This window comes from Procambarus clarkii, chromosome 63 (assembly GCF_040958095.1).
Source record: "Procambarus clarkii isolate CNS0578487 chromosome 63, FALCON_Pclarkii_2.0, whole genome shotgun sequence".
Classification (NCBI taxonomy): domain Eukaryota; kingdom Metazoa; phylum Arthropoda; class Malacostraca; order Decapoda; family Cambaridae; genus Procambarus; species Procambarus clarkii.
The window spans coordinates 13,693,100-13,717,916 of NC_091212.1; the positions used below are offsets into that span (position 1 = coordinate 13,693,100).

General features: G+C 39.9%; 1 protein-coding gene across 3 annotated transcripts in view; it reads left to right on the top strand.

The window, feature by feature from the left end:
- The window catches only part of LOC123769512 (monomeric sarcosine oxidase), a 29,110-nt gene extending 5,458 nt beyond the window's left edge, over positions 1 to 23,652 (top strand). Inside the window, exons 1-9 of one of the 3 annotated variants that reach the window (XM_045760681.2) lie at positions 4,777 to 4,918; positions 6,393 to 6,539; positions 8,761 to 8,896; positions 11,480 to 11,663; positions 14,649 to 14,771; positions 15,175 to 15,360; positions 18,081 to 18,163; positions 20,137 to 20,283; positions 21,330 to 23,652. In XM_045760681.2, coding sequence (XP_045616637.1) covers positions 6,408 to 6,539; positions 8,761 to 8,896; positions 11,480 to 11,663; positions 14,649 to 14,771; positions 15,175 to 15,360; positions 18,081 to 18,163; positions 20,137 to 20,283; positions 21,330 to 21,568 — 1,230 coding nt within the window. In that variant the 5' untranslated portion in view covers positions 4,777 to 4,918; positions 6,393 to 6,407 and the 3' untranslated portion in view covers positions 21,569 to 23,652. Of the gene's footprint in view, positions 1 to 4,776; positions 4,919 to 6,392; positions 6,540 to 8,760; positions 8,897 to 11,479; positions 11,664 to 14,648; positions 14,772 to 15,174; positions 15,361 to 18,080; positions 18,164 to 20,136; positions 20,284 to 21,329 lie in introns of those variants that run through there. The other 2 variants (XM_045760679.2, XM_045760680.2) reach the window with 2 other exon arrangements.
- The last annotated feature ends 1,165 nt before the right edge of the window (positions 23,653 to 24,817 follow it).

Below are 24,817 nucleotides of genomic sequence, written 5' to 3' on the forward strand. Positions count from 1 at the left end.
TCAACCCTGGCTAACACCTACATTGACTTCAATGTTACACAACCAGGTGGCGCTGCCACTCGCAGGGAATCAGCCAAATCCCGTAAGTACGGAGAACTGGATGACCACAACAATTTTTTCCCCATTGCTTCCGAAACACTTGGCGCCTGAGGTAAGTGTTTCACCAGTTTTTTTAAGGAACTGGGTTCTAGGCTCATTGAAACAGCAGAAACACTACAGTTTGCAGCTTCATTTTCCAGCTTCTCAGCGTGGCAATACAGAGGGGAAATGCACACTGCATTCATTAGCCATTTTCTGCAGCAATTGCTGCTTCATCAGGAGATTCGAACGTCAGCTTGAGTGTTGGTCGCTGATTGTCTTCTGTACAGATAATTTTCGACGCAGCATTAGGTAAGGTCGGGTTTTTGGATGTTGATGCTCTTAACAATCTCGGTGGTTGATCTTTCGGATATCCAGGTACTAATCTTGACATAAACGATCCTCTCAGTCGGGTAATGTCTCGGTGAAAGTAAAAGAGGTTGGCCTCTTGCAGTGCCGTCCGAATTTGAGGGGTAAACAGCCTCTGAAGTGCCTCTTGACTGTTGAAGAGGAATTTAGCACCATTGCCGTCTTCTAAGGTATCGAGCGGTGCCGCATCGGTGATATGCCACCTTTACTGTCAAGTATGTCTGTATGTACCACTATGACCCTGTAGATCATAGTGGTACATATAGACAAGTAACATAAGATGCAAGGAGCGCTGAACTTAACTGCTAACGCCTCGACAGCGCGAACTAGGTTAGTTTAGTTTAGTTCATTTATTATGCACCCCATACCCATCTTGTGGGCGGTAGTGGAAAGGGTTACAGAGGCACATAATGGGCTCAGGGACTGAACCAGGGAAAAGCGAACACTCATTGTGTTGATGGCTTGCACGTTACAGATTGATGAAGATTAAGCCAGCCAAGAGGTGGCACGGGCATAAGTGGTAGATTTTTGGAGTGAATGTGATCTTTTTTGGTCGTTTAAGATTCAGGTACTGCGAACAAAACGTTCCAAGTAGCACGGGCTATGGTGAGCCCGTAGTGGACTTACCTGGCACAGGAGCAGAGCTGTAACTTCTCGTGAAAGGATATACACTGTGTTGACCAGACCACACACTAGAAGGTGATGGGACGACGACGTTTCGGTCCGTCCTGGACCATTCTCAAGTCGATTGGGGATTGCATCGACTTGAGAATGGTCCAGGACGGACCGAAATGTCGTCGTCCCTTCACCTTCTAGTGTGTGGTCTGGTTAACATACTTTAGCCACGTTATTGTGACTCATCACCTGGATATACACTGTCTTATTGTTGATGTCCGCCAGTGAGGCACTCACCATTAAATGAACAAATCCACAAGGGCCGTGACGAGGATTCGAACCTGCGTCCGGGAGCATCCCAGACACTACTCACCATTAATTGCTGCTGGTTGATTAGTCGAGAAGCAATGACTGGTCCTGGGCAATGTGCTGAAGTCAGTGTGAACCTCGCGTGAACCCTGATGAAGGAGTAGCGGCTATGAACCTTGTAGGTTCTGCCGTAGCTGCTAATAGATCAAATTTTATCTAATTTTAATAAAAAATTAAATATAATTTTATCTGCAGATAAAAATAAATATTGGGTTAACGTTCCTTAGGTTGCTGTTTCTTTTTTTTTTGTTATTGTCGCCTGAGGCACCTATAATTTATTATGCACCCCATACTCATCCTGTGAGCGGTAACGCCTGAAAGGATTACAGAAGGCACAAAAGGTCTTTATCAAAACTTAGCCGAGATTTTTATATTAAGAATTATATCTAACCTGCTCACCTTATAATTACAATAACAAAGTTATACGTTGTTGTATTGCAGCATCTATGTGTTTACAATAAATTATTATACATCGACGGTAGGTCTTTTGTTACTACCTAAAATTGAAATATTACAGGAACAACCGTGGACATCTCCAAGAGGAAACTACATTGTTTCCTTCAAGGAGTGCCGGACCAACCGGGCTGTGGTGGGTATGTGGGCCTGTGGGCCGCTCCAAGCAACAGCCTGGTGGACCAAACTCTCACAAGTCAAGCCTGGCCTCGGGCCGGGCTTGGGGGGTAGAACAACTCCCAGAACCCCATCAACCAGGTAACCCCGCGATAGCAGCCACAGACTGACGATATAAATGCGAGCACAGCACGCAGTATATCCTTTCACGACCAAAGATCACATTCACTCAAAACAAAAATCTTCCACTTACGGGCTATTCATGCCCGTGCCACCTCTTGGATGGCTTAATCTTCATCAATCAATCACAAACAAGGAACAACGATTTCAGGTTCAACAAGCCACAACTTAGGACAAAAAGAGACGTTTTTTCACCCATGTGGGGCATAACAATGCACAACTACCAAATCATCAACATTATCTTGGAGTCAGAATCCACCAATCACTGATAGTTGTACAACAAGTGGAAGCTGCAGTTATAAACGTAAACCAAATCCTTTGGAATAGTCAAACGAAATTTTGACGAAGGAAAAAGTAGTTATACAACTGTATAAATCTCTGGTGTGCTTCCACTTGGATTATTATATCCACGCCTTGAGACCTCAACTTCAGAAAGACTGTTTTCTGTTTTGTCTGTTTTGGAGAAAGTTCAACACCGGGCGACTAAAATATTTTCCGAACTAAGTCAACTTTCATACCGAGAACGGTTGAGCGCCACAAAGGGACCCGCAGACAAGACAGTGCTGCTCTCAGCAAAACTTTTAAATTACTGAACACTTTGGAAGATATTGACCCAGAACACTTCAAAAGGCTAGATGGAAGACGAACAAGGAGCAACGGTTTCGAGCTCAACAGTCTCCAAACTTGATACAATAATTGTAAGTGACTCCTTATATGGTCACTGCTTGCATCACAAGCGGGGATGTTTCTGGCGGGGGAGAAAGAAACAATTGCGCAGCGCGTTGCGCGGGCTGTTTGGGGCCGTAAATACGGGCGCACAACGGGGCTCCGCCTCACTCCGCCTGCCCTCGCCGCTGCCCTCGCGTCATGCTTTGCACAGTTGTCCCGATTGTCTCCCCACTGCATGTGGGAAGGGGGGTGCAGCGCCGGTCCCCAAGTGTCCCGCTGTCCGCAGCTAATACTTTGCCCAGTCTAGGTGCTAGTAAGCCCTACTTGTAGTCACACCCCCTTCTCCTTATCCATTAGGTCTTTTACGGCCTCTTGGCCGGGTACATTACGTGTTATGTGGTCTCTCACTTATTAGTTATTCTTTGTGTCCTGCCTGTTATATCCTAGTGTTATATAATTACTACACATTTGCACTCGGCCTTAATTCTAGTACCAGTTAACCTTTAGGTTTCTGCAGAATTAGTTTCCATGTCACTATAGGCTAAGGTCTCATACTTACTACGGGTGTACCTTTTAAGTTAAATCTAGTCCTTGGAATTGTTACTGTTAATTCTTACTTTATATATTTACTTTATATATTTACTTTATATATTTTAATATAAACGTTATATATTCCTTAAATTATATTTGAAACTTTGTATATTTACATGTTCAATATTAAGTTTTATATAATATCAACTTTGTTAAGTCTATAATATAAACCGTGTTTAATATAAACTTTATATAATTACTTACTTTATGTGAACTTTATATATTTACATGTTCTGCAGAATTTAATCTTCAATAAACTGTAACGCCCCATACTGCCAGTATCTTTCTCCCCCTGGTCAGAAAATCATCCTTAATTGCTCTCAACTCTTTAAGACATAATTGTAACATGCTCGTGTCCGAAGCTAGACACAAATACAACAAAATTATTAAGGATGGTAACAGAGTACATTTCATGTGGTCTAGATTCTCATGTTGGCCTTCGAATGCATGATAGAGCTGATAAGTTAGCCAAAGAATCTGCCTTTAAAGGAGCCGTTGAGTGTAACCTTGGATTGTCAATGAGCAATCTGAGAGCAGCAGTACACCGATAACTTCAACAAGATCTTGTAGATCTGAGGCAAAGTGAAATTGACACCAGTAATTCCATCTATCATCATACTATCATGCAAGAGGAGCCACACATCTATGGTTCATCCAATAAAATTAGCAGACTTCTAGATGTTACTACTGCTCGGCTTAGACTCGGTTACAAGTATCTCTGGGAATTCTCATTATCTGCTGATGTAGACCTGACCAAATGTAAACTGTGTTGAATGAGTTGTTCAGATGAGATGTTCGCTTGCTAGGCTTGCAGTTACACAACTGGTTGGGGTCCAGTTACACAACTGGTGGGGGCTTCGGTTACACAACTGGTCGGGCTCCGGTTACAAAACTGGTCGGGCTTCGGGAGTGTAACTTGGGCTTCGGGTTGTGCATTACCCTCTTTGTGTAATGAAATTTTAAAATAAAGTTAGATATATATACACACATATTAAAAGAATAGGGGTGGTAGGAGAAAAAAATATCAAAGTGTTTAGTGAGGATCCACAAGGTCTTCTCTGGGTACTCCTTACTTTCTTCTCCGAGGCTATGGGTCCCTACACTTGTCCCAGAGGTGGTACCCCTTATAGGTTCGAATCCTGGCCGGGTCAAAGAGTTCTTAGTGATCTATGGCTTGCGCTTTCATGCAGCTTTCTCACACATTATATATAATGTGGAAATATATTATATATGTGTGTGTGTGTGTGCAGAAATAATATTAATAAAACAATTAACATCGTGTAGTGTACTCTATATATCAAAATATATTACTTTGAACCCGTATCACTCACAAAAAAATTGGGCAACTCTTATTACAACTTCGCTACTTTTAGAGCGCCAGCTTGCTACTTTCCGCAATTTGGATCTGGGGACCCTGGTAGTGCCCCGGGGGTGACGGAGAGTCGTGAGGGAACTGTAGATATGTATAGTCCTGAGGGTAAGCTGTAGATATGATGACCAAGGTAAGGTCATCATAGAGTAAGCTGTAGGTATGATGACCAAGGTAAGGTCATCATAGGGTAAGCCGTAGGTATGATGACCAAGGTAAGGTCATCATAGGGTAAGCTGTAGATATGATGACCAAGGTAAGGTTATCATAGAGTAAGCTGTAGGTATGATGACCAAGGTAAGGTCATCATAGGGTAAGCCGTAGGTATGATGACCAAGGTAAAGTCATCATAGGGTAAGCTGTAGATATGATGACCAAGGTAAGGTCATCATAGGGTAAGCTGTAGGTATGATGACCAAGGTAAGGTCATCATAGGGTAAGCTGTAGGTCCTGCATTGTCCAGGAGGCAAGGAGTGTCGGTAGGGCAGTAGAATGCATGCCGTTGACCCGGTAGTGGAGGAGTGACTGGTGTAATTACCTAAGTGTAGTTACAGGATGAGAGCTACGCTCGTGGTATCCCGTCTTCCCAGCACTCTTTGTCATATAACGCTTTGAAACTATGGCGGGGTCAAAGTGCGCCAGGGTTGGGGGGTGAAGGGAAGGGAACTATCAGGGGGAAAAGCACTAAGCTATTACTACTATATATCACTGGGAAGGGGTCAGGATAAGGATTTGGGATGGGACGGAGGGAAGGAATGGTGCCCAATTACTTGGACGGTCGGGGATTGAACGCCGATCTGCATGAAGCGAGACCGTCCAGCCTAAGTGATTGGGCGTGTTTCCTATCATCTAATGCACCTGTTCACATAATGAGTGAACACAATAAATTATCATAAAAAAATTATTCTGCCAGTTAGGTAAATTGGGCCTTGCTTTCTAAGCCAAGTAGTGCATTCTGGCTATTAGGTACAACATATGTATGTCATATCTAATGGGCTAAGGTGATTAACAAGCAGAGTTTTTCCACAATTATATATTTTTCATAATTTTTCTTATGGAAGGATAAAGTTTTCCATCGTATCATATGATTTAATTTTTCAAGTTAAAACTTGCATAAAAATCTGATCTAGCCTGACCTAGCCTAACCTACCCTACCCTAACCTACCCAACCAAATCTAACCTACCTATCCTCTTCTACCCTAACCTAAGATAGTAATTCATGTTCTTGATATACTGGTACAGTACAATAATTGGAATAAACTACTGTAATTTAAAAATAATGAAAATCACTCTGCCTATTAGGCAAATTGGGCCTTGGGCCAAAATTACATAACACTCGACGTCACATTTTTATTCCGACTTTCTTTACCTCTCTCTTTCTTAACTTGATAATGGTCCAGAATGGAACAAAATGTCATCACTTTTTCATTTTCAGATACAGTAAATGGGTTGGGTGTCTATTGTGAGACTGTCAGCATTCATTATATGGTTTATATTGCAAGATAAGCTTGGCATTGGGACTGGGGATACCTTCTTGGGTGAGCTATGATCAAATTATATCTAATTAATCTTCTCATTTTAGGAAGGATCTTGAACAATGTCGGCTCCGGAAGAAAATGTATACCAGCTGATCGTGGTTGGTGCAGGGATGATTGGGTCAGCTGCGGCCTACCATGCCTCTTTAATCCCTAACACAAGCGTTTGCCTCGTAGGACCTGCAGAACCCAAGGTAAATGTGTCTTGGTGATGGTAGGGATGGTAGTCGGAAGTGTCTAATCCCTGCTCTATCCTCTCCTACCCTACCTTAACCTAACATAGTGGTTCCTATTAACAAAATGCAAAAAATGTTCCTATATTTTGGAGGGCAGTCCTTAAATTACCAACTTACCAAGTGGCTGGGCACCATTTCCTCTCCTCCATCCTATCCCAAATCATTATCCTTATATTTCTTCCAAGTGCTTTGTAAACTTTCATGATTATTTCTCATTTTGAAAGCTCTTGAAATTGGAGCTATTGATTTAATTTCTCTCTTACTGCTAAGCTTCAGTCTCCATACACCTACACAAGATTGGTTCAACATAGATTGAGAGAGGGCCTTAGACCAAAACATAAGGAAATGTAATCAATATAGTAAAAACCCTGTAGCTTGTGTCTTACCTTTCTAAGATGCTGTGACTAGAGTGAACTTAGGTAGTCTATATACCCTTAGAATAATCAGATAGGTTGGTGTTAAAACACAGCAACAATATACTGTACTGTACTAATACAGTATACTGTATATATTTTCAAAATAAATTATAGGATGGTAGTGGAGTTTGTGAGGAGAGTCAAAAGACTTGCTCTTGGTAGAGTCCAGAGTTGACTGTCAAGGTGAGGAGAGGTCTTGTTAATCTAATGAAACTCAACCTTACATTATGGACTTGGTTTTGATAGGCAGCTTGCAGACCAATGATGCATTTGCATCTGTTAATCACCTAGCTTGTATTTTTCCATTGCATCCAACCATGGGTGATACCAGCCACATGTAACACCATTAATGCTTTTTAGTTATATTAACATGCAAAGTGAGTGCAGCATGAGAAGGAATTGCTGGCACCAGACATCCTGGCACTAGTTTTAGTTTAGTTGATTTATTATGCACCCCATACCCATCTTGTGGGTGGTAGTGGAAAGGCTGACACTAGACAATGGAAACTCGTACTTCTTGTGTGTGAATTGCACTTTGGCCCAAGAGGTCAGGTCATGGAAGGCCACATGTTAATAACCAACCAGATACTGCAGCCTGTTAATTGGATAATTGCAGCTGTCACCTGTGCCGTATTCCATCACAAGAGTATCGGTCATGTCCATTGTTTTGTAGCAAGATGATAACTTCAGGCTATCACAGGCAGGTGTGGCTTAGCTCTCTGCTTCCCAGATAAAGCACAGAGCACGTGCAGAGAGAGAGAGAGACAGGGACAGAAAGACAGATATGGGATCCTCGCTCGCTGGTGAAGGCCTTGATTAGATCTTTTCCCCGCCAGTCGATTCCTTATCTTCAACCTTGGTGAGCTGTGTTTGTGAGGTGATGTATACTGTATACTGTGGTTCCTATTTAAATATGTTTTGTGTAGATGTCAGGGGCAGTCAGTCATGCAATTTCTCAATTTGTCATTAGTAATTCTACTTGCATTAGTAACTTAATTAATTTTGATTTATGTAGAACATGAAATGTCAACTGTTAACTTTTGTAAGATTGACTTTAAATGCAAATACCCTATATTGTGTGTCCCACTCCATCATACACCACCCATCCTAAAGTCATGGGTGGTGTATGATGGAGTGAAGAGCACTTACTTAGATTGTTTATGATCTGGATGTTACAGTATCATCATTCCCTCCCTCCCATTCTCGCTCTCCCTCCTGCCCATTCTCTCGCTCTCCCTCCATTCTCTTTCCCTCTCAAAACATGCCCAATACATTCCCGACAAACATAAAATTTAATCACAGTGTTACTTTTCCTATTGTTACTTTTGTAAGCAGGTTACATTGTGTGTTAATGAACAGCTGAAATATCTGTTGATAATACTCTACGGACATTCACACCTACATTTCAGACTGCATAGAAGTCATTGGTGGTTGCTATAGAAGCTAATCCCACTTAAGGGCATGTGGGGGCATTGGGCATCGACCTCGCCCCCCAATGACACTTCCCATGCAATCGTAAATGATCATGCAAAGTCAAAGTACCCTGCGAGTAGCCCCAAGTATTTGGCCTCCAGCCTCGAATGAACAAATATTCTCATTTATAGATACAGTATATAGTTTAATACAGTACCTGGATTGAATATTATTTAATGGCAACTCTTGTGATTCTGTTTACTGTATCATGCACTGTAATTTTGTATGTTTCTGTCTAGGGTTTGAACATACGTACTGTAATGTAATCTTTTTAACCTAATCTAAATCAGTGTCGTAAAGGACGAGAGATATTTGGTTGCTGGTACGATGAGGGCCGACTATGTTACCGGGTCAGTGGAACTCCAACTTGGAGCACTCTTGCTTCAGAATCTCTGTACAGATACAGGGAACTGGAAAAACTGACAGGTATGATCTGTAGGGCATTTTCTTTTAGTTTACAGTGTTCGGGTTAATACCTAAATCTTCATTCGTAAACCTAACCAAGACCTGGCTAAGAGTGGAAGTAAATAAAATACAGTTCAACACGACTAGATGTGCAGCTCCTGCAACTATTGTTTACAGACTTGATAAGAAGGGCTGTGAACTTGCCATCTCGTATTATTGAGAGCTGAACTGTCTTAGTCATTAAGGTAAGGGATATCTGTAGTGAACATAAGTTATATATGTTCAGTTTGCTACCTATGTATCAAGGTTGTGACAATTTGCACAGTATAGAGCATAGAATCACTTCATGCTAACATATCTGACCAATGGTAATATCAGAAATCATATGATAATTAAATATAATGCTACCTGATTGGTGGTGGTGATGTTAACATTGATCTTTGTTCATCAAAAGCATGTGATTGTACCTTTGGTTGTATCTTTGATTGTACATGTGCTTGTGCTGTACCTGTCTCTGGCCCTCTTGCAATTTCTGTTGAACCAATCCTGTTTCTTAGTTCTGCATCTCGGGTATATATCTTTTTATATCTTTATTGTATATTTCACAAAACTTGACATATATCTCATTTACTTCCTTGCCTGACAACAAGTTTTTCCAATCAAATTCATTAAAGAATTTTAAAAATTCCTCCATTGTGCCCTCTTCTGAAATCAGGTTTTTCAACTGCTTTACTCGTTCATTTTCCTCATTCACTTCTAGATTATAATGCATTGCATACTTTATTTTCAAAGTGACATGGTCACTTTTACCCAAGGGGAGAAGTTATTTAATGTCAAATATCTCTTCTTTTTTCCTGGTGAATATCAAATCCAGCATTGAAGGAACATCCCTTTCCCTCATTCTCATAGCTTGTTTAATGTGTTATGCATGAGTGTCTCCAGGATGAGGTTTACAATTCAACCATTCTAAAAGTCCTCTGTTCTTGCTTCGTAGGTCTCTCATTCTATGGATTTTTAATTGAAGTCACCAAGTACCAACAGTTGTGATCTATTTTTATTTGCTCTAACTATAAAATCTCTCTCACGGTCATTTTGATGCCCTCTCATTTGTTGTAGAGCTGCTCCTTTGTCCATGTATTGCATGCCGGTGGACTGTAGGCATCTATGATTATCAGTTTATCATGCTGATTACAAATCTCTAGTGCCATTATGTCAACTTCTCGAGGGTTGGCAATCATTAATTCATACCGTATACATCTGCTGGTGGTACCAATAAGCATACTACATATCTGCTTCCATTCTCGACTATTTTTACTTTATTAGATCACCTCAGTTGAGGAATAATTACTGACAGCAATTGATCCCCAATTTGCTCGTAACATTATTAAAACACAAACTAAGGCACTGAAATTCAGACTCAACGAAACACATATAAATACTGCAGCTTTATTGAAGCAGTTAAAAGCATATACAGTAGTTTTAGTGGGGCTGTAGTACATCTGGTATTTGTAGCTCTAAATTTGCCAGATTGAGAGGATTTTCAAATCCACAGTAACATTGTGTACTATATATTCAACAGGGCACTTGAATAATTTCTTGCAAGAAGTGCCGGACCAACCGGCTGTAGGGGGATATGTGGGCCTGCGGGCTGCTCCAAGCAACAGCCTGTTGGACCAAGTTATCACAAGTCAAGCCTGGCCTCAGGGCAGGCATGGGGAGTAGAACTCTCAGAACCCTCTGCAGGTATGCTCCAGGTATCAGTTATAGTTGATAGTCTAACCATCTTATGAGATAGTCATATTCAGAGAGTGGGAAGGTCTAGGTCTAATGGGAGGGTAGCAACCCATGGCATCTGGTGTAAGTGACACTAGACACTGTAAGCTAGGGTGAGCCAGAAGTGGCAGGTCCGGGCGGTAGTTGGGGTAGGTGGGGGTGCTGTCGATACAGCAGGGGAAGGGAAGAAGTGTTGTTCTGAGGCTGGGTAGGTTGACTGAACTGGTTCTGTGGTCCAATTCATACATACTGCACATGTAAACAAATCTCAAGCAGCTTTGGAATTTATGTATAAGTGAGAAAACCCAGCAATAATGGAGATTGGTTAACATAGCTAATCCTGTGGTGGTCGGGTACCTTTCCCTCCCCCTTCCCTTAACTCAATTGAGGGAGGGGGCCATATTCAGATATTGGCTTCCAGTAGGTGCGTGTGAACCTTAGAGCCCGGTATGGTAACCAGGTGGGTAGCTCAAAGAGCCACTGAGAGACCCACAGGATGGAAGGGTTTCATTTAATCAACACTGGAGTTCCTTCCTTTTCTCCCATTATATAATTTTTTGTGTAATAACAAAATTTAGTTCAAGAACTTGGTGTTAATTCCCATATGATACCTAGAAAATAATTTTATTTTAAAGTGTCTTACAATGCATTCTCACTTGTTGAATGTATACATGCACTACAATATTGTACAAATTGATTAATGGTTAAGAGCTGGGTTCCAGGAGCTCAAGGCCAATTTTCCACAGACACAGTTAAGTGTATACACGCATGTACAGTACAACACATCACTAATCATGTGATTAAAATATAATACCTAGTGTTCTCTTTCAGGTATCAACTTCTTCATAGAATCAGGCCATGTCTATGCTACTTCAGAAAAGGGGAGGTGGGAAAACCGCTTAAAATTAAGCAAGAAGTATGCCCCTGATATTGAAGACATAACCAAGACATGGATGAATATTTTCACATTTTTTAATTTACCTGAAGATGTATATATCACTTATGAGAAATCAATGTAAGTATGGTACTACATATTTGTTGTATAAATATATTACTGTATTAAAGAAATATATCATTAAGAAACGTTTGAAGCTTTCTGTTCCGACCAGCATTCAAGCTCTCTACGCCCCGGCCTTGTTCAAGCTCTCTACGCCCCGGCCTTGTTCAAGCTCTCTACGCCCCGGCCTTGTTCAAGCTCTCTAGGCCTTGTCTCGGCTATCATGACACATCATTACATTTTTAACAACATACTGTTGTTGTTGGAAATTAAACATACATAAAAACCACTAAACTCTGAGTCTTGACACCCAAACACATATTGTATATGTAAACAAACATTATACTGTTTTTACACTACAGTATATAAATACACGTTATATACAGTATAACTATATTTTTATAAACCATAACGAACCACTCTAATTTTGGTGTGTATGTGGCAGTGATATACAAGAAAGGGGATAGACAGGAGGCACTGAACTACAGGCCAGTGTCCCTAACCTGCATACCATGCAAGCTGATGGAGAAGATTGTGCGAAAAAAACTAGTGGAGCATCTGGAGCGAAGGAACTTTGTAACACAGCATCAACATGGGTTCAGGGATGGCAGGTCCTGCCTCACAGGGTTACTTGAATTCTACGACCAGGCAACAAAAATAAGGCAAGAAAGAGAAGGGTGGGCAGACTGCATATTTTTGGATTGTCAGAAAGCCTTTGATACAGTGCCACACAAGAGGCTAGTGCGAAAGTTGGAGATGCAGGCTGGAGTGAGAGGGAAGGTACTCCGGTGGATAGAGGAATACCTAAGCAACAGGAGACAACGAGTCTGTGTGAGGGGTGAGGTCTCAGATTGGCGAGACGTCACAAGTGGAGTCCCGCAGGGGTCAGTCCTTGGACCTATACTGTTTCTGGTATATGTAAATGATCTCCCAGAGGGTATAGATTCGTTCCTCTCAATGTTTGCCGACGATGCAAAAATTATGAGGAGGATTGAAACAGAGGATGATAGTAGGAGGCTACAAGATGACCTGGATAGACTGAGTGAATGGTCCAACAAATGGCTGTTGAGGTTCAACCCGAGTAAATGCAAAGTAATGAAACTAGGCAGTGGAAACAGGAGGCCAGGCACAGGATACAGAATAGGAGATGAAGTACTTAATGAAACAGACAGAGAGAAAGATCTAGGAGTTGATATCACACCAAACCTGTCTCCTGAAGCCCACATAAAGAGAATAACGTCTGCGGCATATGCGAGGCTGGCTAACATCAGAACGGCGTTCAGGAACCTGTGTAAGGAATCATTCAGAATCTTGTACACCACATATGTAAGACCAATCCTGGAGTATGCGGCCCCAGCATGGAGCCCGTACCTTGTCAAGCACAAGACGAAGCTGGAAAAAGTCCAAAGGTATGCTACTAGACTAGTCCCAGAACTAAGAGGCATGAGTTATGAGGAAAGGCTGCGGGAAATGCACCTCACGACACTGGAAGACAGAAGAGTAAGGGGGGACATGATCACAACCTACAAAATCCTCAGGGGAATCGACCGGGTAAACAAGGATGAACTTTTCAACACTGGTGGGACGCGAACAAGGGGACACAGGTGGAAGCTGAGTACCCAAATGAGCCACAGAGACGTTAGAAAGAACTTTTTCAGTGTCAGAGTAGTTAGCAAATGGAATGCATTAGGAAGTGATGTGGTGGAGGCTGACTCCATTCACAGTTTCAAATGTAGATATGATAGAGCCCAATAGGCTCAGGAATCTGTACACCAGTTGATTGACGGTTGAGAGGCGGGACCAAAGAGCCAGAGCTCAACCCCCGCAAGCACAATTAGGTGAGTACAATTAGGTGAGTACAGTGTAGAACTTCATGGTTTCACCATCTGACTCCAGCAGATGTCACCTGCTGGAGCAAAATGCTCAGAAATGTACCACGCACATCGTTATTATTACTATAAACACTGTTATTATTATTATCGGATTTCTGTCACTAAATCATAAATATGAATCATTTTCCTCAAGATTATTTTCTAAACATGTCACATATGATGCATAGATTCACGAAACCTCGGCTGTGTGCTCTGAATGTCTACCCCTTGCTGTGAACATCATAACTATCATTTTGTTCACTGATATCTGAACCTTGTACTTAATTTTTATTAGTCAGGATCATATATGACACAATCATTGCAACATAATTGCAATTACTTATTTTATTCGTCAATATTTAGTGGTGCTGTGGCATGATTTCAGCAGCTGTGGTGTAAGCTGCTGCTGCTGCATGTGCCAGCCTTGGTTGCTATCACTGTACCGAGGTTCTCACAGCCAGGAGGGATGTAGACAATTTTTTTTTCAAGATGGCATCTATTTACTGGAGTCGTGAGGAACAGGATGTGAGCCCCGTGTACCTGCGGGAGTTTTGAGTCTTAGAATATTCTAAGAAATGTGATATGTTGGTGTGCTCACCCTCTTTTTCCAAGATATCACTGTGTTTGCAGTATAGTGGTTAATCACAGCATACACATAATTTTCCCTAAAGGAATGAGAGTTAAAGAATAAGTAAATGATGGTATTATTTGGATTTGTTTTAAAGTTTTTAAATCTTAAAACACATTTTGTACCACATGCATTAAAAAGCTGTGTTCTGTAGAGGATTTTTTAATGGACCAGAATTTGTTTGGTCTAAATAATAATTTGCTAGAGTGAGTTTTGTTGAAACAAATTTCCACAATACTGTGTGTTCAAAAGTGTGTTTTATCATTTGCACTAATAAAAAAAATATTTTTTGTAGCCAGAAAATTACATTAACTGAAATTGTTTATGAAGCATAGCTCATTTTGGATGTAAAAAGGTGCTTATTGGCAAAGGGGTTTAGAATAAATGGATCTATTAGTGGGGGGGTTCCATTGTACTGTACTGTGTTACATGAAATATTACTTTTTCTGTTTATTTACCTAAGTTTCTATGTGTATCATGATTTTTGTCATTCCAAACTACCAGTGCTGGTCACCTTAGTCCTCGGAATCTAGTGCAGGCTCATCAAACTGCTGCACAGATGCATGGTGCTCAGATTGTTCGCAAGATTGTGTCTACAGTTGTACCATCAAAGTCTGATGCATACAAGTAAGACATTCATTAAGAGAGAATTTTTGAATAATATTAAAATATCCTTCACTATTTATATTTTGGACAGGCAAGGTTGTTGATTTCTGATTGTTATATAAACTTATGCTCTTAGATATGAAAACAATTAGTGTAATTCTAAGACATTAATGATATAGATGATGCATAATAATTTTTTATAAAGTACTATACTGTAAGTGCTATAATGCCTGTCCAGATTACATAAGTAAATGTCACTATTGTTCCGGATGATGCATATACAGATGTTAATATTGTAAATAATAAATTATATATATTTTGTTTAACCCAGAAGACTGTTTCAGATCTGAACAGTTGCAATGCAACAGACATCAATACAGAATGAATAGTTTCAGATTGGAGATTTATAGTCATTTCTCTGCAGGTGGGATGTAATGACAGAATGTGGCACTGTACTTCGAGGTCATCGTGTCCTTGTGGCGGTTGGCGCATATGCTGCTCTCAAGCCTCTGTTTCAACATGTTTGCCCTAACTTGGTTCCTCAACTGGCACTAATGGCACAGACCGTTGCATATCTGCATGTCGGTGAAGAAGAAGCTCAGAGATTGAAGTGAGAAACTTTCAGATTCAAATATTAAATCACATTTTCTTTATTTTATACTGATTTATCCATATCCATAATCTTAAAGTACTGTATATACACACACTGTTTTACTGTACCTCGATAGAACAAACTACTGGGACCAAATGAGAGGGCAGGTGGGATGAACAAGGTGGTGCTAGCTTCGTGACATTTTCAATTGTTTATATTGTTTAGGGAGTTCTGTGGCTGTCCTTGAGGCTGCAGGTTTCAGTTGCAGACAGCAGTGGTTTGTTTTGAATCCCTGACTTTGTGGCTCCCTACCTCGCTGGTAGCATAAATGGATAACTTAATATATAAATGCCATGGCTCTGTGCACCTCTGTGAAGGGGACCAGCTTCTGGCTCTGGGGTCCCCTGTAGGCCTTAGAACTCCACGACTGATGGCGGCTAGTAGATGGCACTTACATTGGAGATACAGTAGTAGCTGCAGGAAGCCACAAGGGGGCTCTTCCTAGAAAATATAAACTTAACAATTTTCTTTACTTTCCAAAGATCATCTCATTTCTTGTTACCCCTCTCTAGGCAGAATCTATGTATACTGCACGGTACTACAGTATTGTATGTATTGCAGAATAAGCATTTTCATACAGTTCTTTATTATGATTTGCATTTGTGATATTATTTGATGACCGACCACACACAAGAATGTGAAGGGGCGACGACGTTTCGGTCCGTCCTGGACCAGAATGGTCCAGGATGGACCGAAACGTCGTCGTCCCTTCACATTCTTGTGTGTGGTCTGGTCATCCTACTTTAGCCACGTTATTGTGACTCATCGCCTGCATGTGATATTATTTATTTGTTTGATATTTTAGAAATGATGCCAGTTCTATCTCCAAACTCCTCTGCAAGTCACTTCACTTCCTAGTCTCACTCTCTTTTTCTCCATCAATTTATCATTTTTCTTCCAAATTAGGATACCTCATCTTCAACCTACCTACCTTAACCCTTACGGTGTTACATCCACCATATGCAACTCTTTCTCATTTGATCCATTAAATTGATCCAGTCATGTACACCCCCGACAGGATGCTTTTAAATATCTGTGTAGTTTATTGGTTAAAGCCTCGTTATTACTGCTGATTGAGTTATTTTTTATTTGCAAATGTAGAAATACACAAAGCATAATGATCCTTGAGAAACAAGAATTCACACCACACAAGCACTGAGGTAAAATTAATATGGCTGGGATACATTCTGTGTTATACAATTTAAGGATTCTGTATATAAATAAAATACAATCCAATGTTTATTCAAGTAAAAATACATACATACGAGTTACAAACAGAATGTTGGATTTCTAGATAGAGCTAGTACATACTGTGCCTAAAGCCACTAATACACACAGCATTTCGGGCAAACTATGGGAAAAACACTTAGAATAAAACTTAAAACTAATTTAGATCACAGCATAAACTGAATTGAAAAAAGGGGAGAAAGAAAAAAAATAATAATAATAATTACATGATAGATGGAACAGCACAAATTTAAACAAAACAGCAGAAGTAATTTTAACTAAACATAATTACAATTTTCTTTGAGTTTATATACAGTACTGTACATTATAGCAGTCCCCGTGGCATAGTGGTAAGTGGCCTGGTGTTTCGCGAGTGTTTTAGCCTGGGTTCGTATCCTGGCTGGGAAGGATTTACTTGGCGAAAATCCTTAACTGTAGCCTCTATTTACCCAACACTAAAATGGGTACCTGGTTGTTAAACGATTTGGCGGGGTCATGTTCTGCGGAATATTAGGATTAAAGACTTGCCCAAAACACTACAGGTGCTAATGGCTGTACGAGAATATAAGAACTTTTGTATATATAAATAAATAAAATAAATACATTATCACTTCCATGTTTCCTGCTTTCATGAGGTCGGGCGGCATCCATCCGGAGAAAAGGATAATTAATATAGCAAAAGATGGTAATGCTGTATATATAAAATATTTAAAATAGTTTACCTTTTCATTACATCATTCACGATATATAGCATCACAGATAAACACTGGGAAGGGAACTATCATGGGAAAGTGCCAAGCCATTAGACTATATAGCACTGGGAAGAGGGGTCAGGATAAGAATTTGGGATGGGACAGGGGGGAAGGAACGGTATGGTGCCCAACACTTGGACAGTCGGGGATTGAATGCCGACTTGCATGAAGCGAGACCGTTGCTCTACCATCCAGCCCAAGTGTTTGGGCAGATAAACACTGGAGGTACTGTGCTCCTTGTCAATTGTCATATACAGAGTATACATCTTAAATATACAGAGTTCACTCCCATCTTACAAATACAGAGTTCACTCCCATCTTACAAATACAGAGTTCACTCCCATCTTACAAATACAGAGTTCACTCCCATCTTACAAATACAGAGTTCACTCCCATCTTACAAATACAGAGTTCACTCCCATCTTACAAATACAGAGTTCACTCCCATCTTACAAACTGCTTTCTCCCAACATAATAAAGAAACTAATTTTGTTTGACATTAAATACAAAAACCTTGATATCACAGAGATCTTGATACTATTTAACCTATCCATTCCCAGTAATGAGCTTTTCAAAATTATACAGCACTGTATTGTATATAAAACAAGTGATTCAGATATGTTCGGCTGTAATATTTCTTTAACAATTGTATGATGTTTGTTCCTCGATTAAGGTAATGGAGTATTGTACTGTTTACAGGTTAATGCCATCTCTCAATATAGAATCTTCATTTGGTAAACTTGATGGAGCATATATTCTTCCTCCAATAAAATATCCTGATGGTAAGAAACCCAGCAGTTTTGCTCTAGACTCTCCCTGCAATCTCTGTTACACATTTTTGGTTTTGATATTCAGTGTTATCAATTTATTTTAAACTTTTCCATTCTATTTTACTTCACATATGCTTATTTTTAAATTCTCTTATAAAAGTTTGTAGTTTTTCAACTATTTAGAGTATTGGATGATATATTTATAAAATATGATGTTGGCTTCAAAGAAGTTTATTTAAAATAAAAATAAGAGTTTTGGTACAGATGAAAAGTTCCTTCTTGAGCAAGTCCATACTCAAGCCAGTTCAGTGCAACCTCATCCAAAAATGCAATGGGGAATCTTTACAAACTACTTTCACTGGGTCATTATCAGGAGAAGGGAGACGCAAGAATCCTCTACCAAGCCCTGAATGTCCATCAGGTTGTATAATCCTCTACACTCAGATTACCTCCTCCATGTGATCTTTGGATTCTTAGAAACTGCCAAAAATTGCTTTGCTACTGTTATCTGCGGTACCAATTGCTAGTTGACTGCCTTGGTCACTTTTCCCTACCCAAAACCAGGTGACAGCACTGGTTTAGTAAAGAGAGTGCCTAGGAATCTAAGTTTGATTTGGTTCTAACACCTCCCACAGAAGGCAAAGGGTAAGTCTGGCCAGATGAGTGGACATGGGACTGACCAAGTGGCTTGCTCATAAAAAAGCTTTTTATTTAGCTTACACTCAAAGCTTACTTCTGAATTTAAAATCACTTGGTAGCTCCCAGTGCTAAAAGAATACGCAATATCTCAAAACTTCAATGTTCCAGTTTTGTAGAAACATGGCAGTAGGCACCAATAGATTTAATATCCACTCCTGACTTTGAGACAAAGACAGGTAATTAACCACTGGCAACCAGCTTCCCTTTTAAACCTCAAACAAATGTTCACAATAAAGTATTCCACTAATCTACTCTTTGAGGCTATGACCAATGTGTTTTCTCTTAAATTATTCCAACAGATACAAGTTACAACTATAATTGAAGAACACTGACATAATAAAACATAACTTAACTAAAAACTAAAATCAGTATTGGCTACTAACTTAACAAGGAAAGGAGGAGCTCTCCAGCATAGATATGTTCCCAGTGACAACTACAAACTGACTAGTCAAGTTGTGGCAGAGTTCATGTCACAACTTGTGACAAGCTGGTAACACTAGATGCAGCATTACCAGCTTGTCATATAACTAAGAACAAAAATCCCCACACTAATCACTGGCAAGAACGTAATCAAGCATTTATCGCATTTCTATAAACATCCAATCTCCAAGTTATACATACATTCTAAAGAATCTATGTACAGTATAACTACTGAAAATCTGAAACTACAGACAATGGTTCTTGAACACTGGATCACCTCAACTGACTGCCTCTTGATAGAAAATTTGTCACTTTACCCCGTTCACTCCCACCCCTACCCTCTGGGAGGTACATTAGAATAATTCTTCAAGTAATCATCATTATACAAATAACACTACATGCAATGCCAAAACCTATGAACTGCAAACTTCAGCTATTCTACTGGCTGTGAGGCCCCTGGGGTGCAGGCCCTCAAGGCCCACTCTTTAATTTAGCCCTGCTGGCCCTAATGTCAGCACAAATCATAGTGGAAAAGGTAGCAATCGAGTGTGGTGCACTCTTGCAGGTCGTGGGCCTGGGTTAAACCCTCGCCTACCGAGTTTCACAAACTTGTGAGTTAACCGAGTCTGATGAGTTTAAAATAGGTAATGATGGCATTTAGCTATACACGGTAGGACTTTTATTTTTCTAATGACCCCCTTCTCCCATTAAGGGCCAAAATTGGACAGTTTGAAAAGATCCCTGCTGCATCAAAGGTGAGGCGGTCGTACTGGCCTGGCTTGTGTCTGCTCTGCACCTGAGGAACAGATGCTTATCTAAAGGACTGACTGAGCAGTTTCATCTCAGAAAAGCATTTATATTTCTAGGCAAATGGTACCTGAAGTTGGGTCATGGAGATGCTTATGAACAGAGGAAGACTACATTAGATGAAGTTAAAGATTGGTACATTCAGCAATCTGGTAGTCCCGAGTGTATGAATGAGCTGGCTAAGTACCTGTGTCATATTTTACCAGGTTAGTAATAATACATATAATTTGTTCTCTTAAGTGTACACATTGGTGTAAACTAAAACAGACAGATGCACCTGAAAATATGATAATCATTCACGTTACTGGATAATTTGATGGTATGGGTATATAGTGAGCAAGTCCCCTGTCCATTTGACTTCTGCAAAAACAAAAATTATTATTATTATTATTATTATTATTATTATTACATTATTATTATATTTATAAAGAAGAACATTGTACATTGGGTTAATTAGTAGTTACATGTATATTTAATAAAGCCACTACATACAGTACGCAAAGCGCTTCAGGTGCAACTTTTAAGAATTCATTCAAATTATTTCCAGGTTTAATAATGTTGCTTCTATATTCCAGAAATATTACCTGCGCACAATCATGGTAATAAAACATCAACCCTCATGGAAATAGAATGCATATATTTATTTGGGTTTAAGAGTTTCAAAATAAAAGCAAAAATGCTAATGATAATTGTATATACAGTACATGTTATTTTGATGTGATTCTAAGGATCAATGTTTCTGCAGCCCGGATTCTAGGCCAAGATTCTTCAACCACTTACGAAATATGTGCATCATTCCTTACTCATGGGGGCTTTGTTTACATTTATTAAAAAGTTTACAGGCTTTGAAACCTCACAACCCAAAGTCATTATTGTTATATACAACCTCATAGTGCTTTGGAGCTCATAAATTATTTAATAAATGTAATCAAAGCCGTCTTGATTTGAGGAAAGATGCACAGATTTCATAAGTGGTTGTGTAAATGCTTGAAGAATCTTGGACCCTGTTGGCAGTCTGGATCAACCAGGCTATTTGATGCCCCTGCTCGCAGTTTGACGTATAAATTACAGGTGCTATATAATAATAAATAAATTACAATTGCAAGGTAAATTAGATTTTGCAAATATTGCAGACCTATGGAAAATATTGACTGATGACAATTTTTAAAAGAAAGCCAATGTAGGTGTGCCTATTAGAACCTTACTCAGAAGAAATTGGTTCTACAGAATAATTCTTACAATATATTCTTAGGTTTGAAGGTGGAGAAAGTTACTGCGGATGGATGCCTGACATCTGATACTCCCACCAGAGAGCCTTACATAGAAGTAGTTGCTGAAGGCTTTGGCCTTGCTCTAGGAGGAAATGGATGTGGAGCTAAGAGTTGTGATGAAATTGGCCGCCTGGCAGCTCATCTTGTGATACTTGGCGAATGGGAATCAGAAATTCCTAAGGAACGCCTCAAGACGATTTGGGAGCCTTCTCAACTATGAGTTAAAGTGATTTGCAATAGCTTTATCTTTATTAAACAAATTGTTTATTTTATATTACCCAGAGTATAACATATAATTGAATCTTCTAATATTAAGTAAACTAAGTACAATATACAGTACAGTATATATCAACTATGCCTTAGTTATATGAACTATGCCTTACAGCTCACTGAGCACTTTTATATTATTTTATCTAATAATTATAAGCAATTAATCCTTCAGCTTATCAGCTGAAGGATTATCAGCTTATCATATTTTGTCTATTCACATGCTCATATAAGGATAACAAAATTGATAAATTAATCTGTTTTAGAGGACATGCAGACGTACCTTGTCATGCTTTGCCTGCTGACTGTATTTAGTCTTCAGGTTTTCTCTCATGACTGAATTTAAACATAAGGTGAAAGGCCCAGTACAGCCAGGGATGCTCAGGAAAGTCAGTATTCCCTCAGCATTTTATTTTCGAGAAGAATTCCCTCGGAGTGCCCGACAAGATAATTCCCTGCAAATTGCAAAGAATAAATGTTGCATACCCAAGCAGAATAACACTTGGCCTGGCTGCAAAAAATAAATGGGCGAAACCAAGGAGGACAGAAAAAACTTTCTTCAAGGATCCAAGCTACACATAAAAATCGAGCTAGAGTACTTGGAGAAGAGCTGAAAGAATAAAAAAAAAAAGGACTAGCACAGGAAAACAGAGGCTGCAAAACAACAACACCACATGGCACTGACTGAACAGCCAAGAAACAAATGCCTATTACGAGCTTAAATGCCTTTGCAACAGAGAAAACCAGAACTGGAACCGGCCAGCACACTTGGAATTAACTCATAAGGAAATGCAGCACAGGCGCTCAGGATTGAGAGCGAATAATCTGAGAAATAGTAGACCTCACAAAGCAGACCCCCACTCCACCACCCCCTTCTCACCCCCCAAAAAACACATTCCTTGACAGGAAGGATCTCACAAGGACCTAAAACAGGGCCTGGTCAGCCTGTATACACAGGTGAATGGAGGGGCAAGTCAAAAGGACAAAGAGCATGTCAGGTTCAAAGAGCCAAACAACAATAAAATTTTTGGGTGAACGATGAGTGCTGCCTCCACAGCAAAAACTGTAAAACAAGAAGTGCACAGTTTCTGTCTCCCACCCACGAGGGAGCCGGTCGGCCGAGCGGACAGCACACTGGACTTGTGATCCTGGGTTCGATCCCAGACGCCGGCGAGAAACAATGGGCAAAGTGTCTTTCACCCTATGCCCCTGTTACCTAGCAGTAAAATAAGTACCTGGGTGTTAGTCAGCTGTCACGGGCTGCTTCCTGGGGGTGGAGGTCTGATCGAGGACCGGGCCGCGGGGACACTAAAGCCTCGAAATCATCTCAAGATAACCCTCTCCCTGAATTGGTGGCAGCCCCCCTCACTTGCTGCCAGGTGTTTGACTCCATCAAACCTCACACTAGAATAATAAGCAACTAACAAATGTATCAAAACAAAAAGTCTTTATATGTTGTTTTCAATATATGACTAAAATTTGAAAATTTCCATTAAAACGAGACAAAAATAGGTTTCATGCTCTTTGATAGTGTTGAATTCATTGGTGCTACGTTGAACTGCATTCGGTACAGCTACAACGGTGTAAGGATTGTCATTGTCACTTAACGATGATGATCTCTGGACTCTCCTTAGGCTAATGAGACCTATTTGGACCAACCAAGACCTATGCCTCACATTATGGTTCCATCTTTAAAAATAAGGAATGCTTTCCTAAAGAGGATGGAATCGGGAAGGGGCAAAGAGCAACACGATTTTTAAATTTATCCAAAAAAAAAAAGATCTGTTATTTGGTAATTTTGTTATTAGATTTTAAATTATTTTGTTTACGAAACAATATTCGTATTTTTACTAAGACTAATGTAAGTACCATTAGTCCTAGGAGAGAAATAATATAATGTTTACTTGCAGTCATTCAAAAAAAACATTGTGATGGTTTACATATATTTTTTAACTATATATAATTTACATATATTTAATTAACTATATAAATATGTTGTGTTGTTTTGGTGCATAAATAAAATAAGGGGTATATAAATTACGTTTCAAATGTCCTTTCATAAATAATTTAGATATGGTTTTATCCTATAAATGAAGATATTGTTGTATTTTTATACAGCATAATACCATACAGTACTGTACCTATATTTTTCATACCTAATATTATCAAAGTCTTAAAACCAGAGGACCGAATGAAATTATTCCAATCGAGCCCCGAGATTGATAAGGTTGGCCTAAGAACTATACAGTATACTGATTGATTGATTGATGAAGATTAAGCCACCCAAAAGGTGGCACGGGCATGAGTAGCCCGTAAGAACAATGTACTTACTGCACAGGTATACTGCTGGGGTGATTTTGTGTGTTGTTTCTATAATCTAAGTGTGCAACTACCGTACTTAAATCCCTGTCTGAGTTCGTACAAGATCTTTGAGACCTGTTTACATCTATGAACGAATTGCTGTTGGGGGGGGGGGGGGGGGAAAGGTCACAGCTAGCATGAAGACAGCTGTTAATGTATTCAAAAGAGTAAGTGATTTCATAATGATGATGATTTGCAGATGACACTCAGCTACTGCCCAGAGAGAGATTTGGGATCATATACGTACTACATTCTGAAGGTCCCAGTAGTACAGTCGGGTTCGTTCTCGACTCACAATCGAGAATTTTGTGTTCGAATCCCGGGCGGCACAGAAATGGTTCGGTGCATTTCCTTTCACCTAATTCCTGTGTTCACCTAGCAGTAAATAGGTACCCAGGAGTTAGCCAGCTAGTTGTGGGGTTGCATCCTGGGAAGGGGACCTCAGTATAAGCCTAACATGTACTGAATGTATAAGCTGGCTCCCAGTCCCCCGACATAGTGCATTATTATACCCATCTTTGATCAGTCAACGTCACTAGATCACGTGAGGGTCACTGAAATACTTTGACAATGACCCGCATTCTTGTCAGAGCGAATAATTTAGCAGTCGGAGAAGTTTTGGGACTATCTCTGACCAAGTCAAAAAGTCTGGAACCTAGTCTGGTTTTGAAAATTGTGCATTTCCATCCATTTCTAATGATAAGCACACAAAACTCTAAGAAAATGGACAGAAACTACTATGTTTTCTAGACTAAACAGCCACAATATGGTTGTAGCATTATACACCCTCAGGTGTATAATGCTGTACACCTGATGGTGTATTCACACCAGGTGTATACAT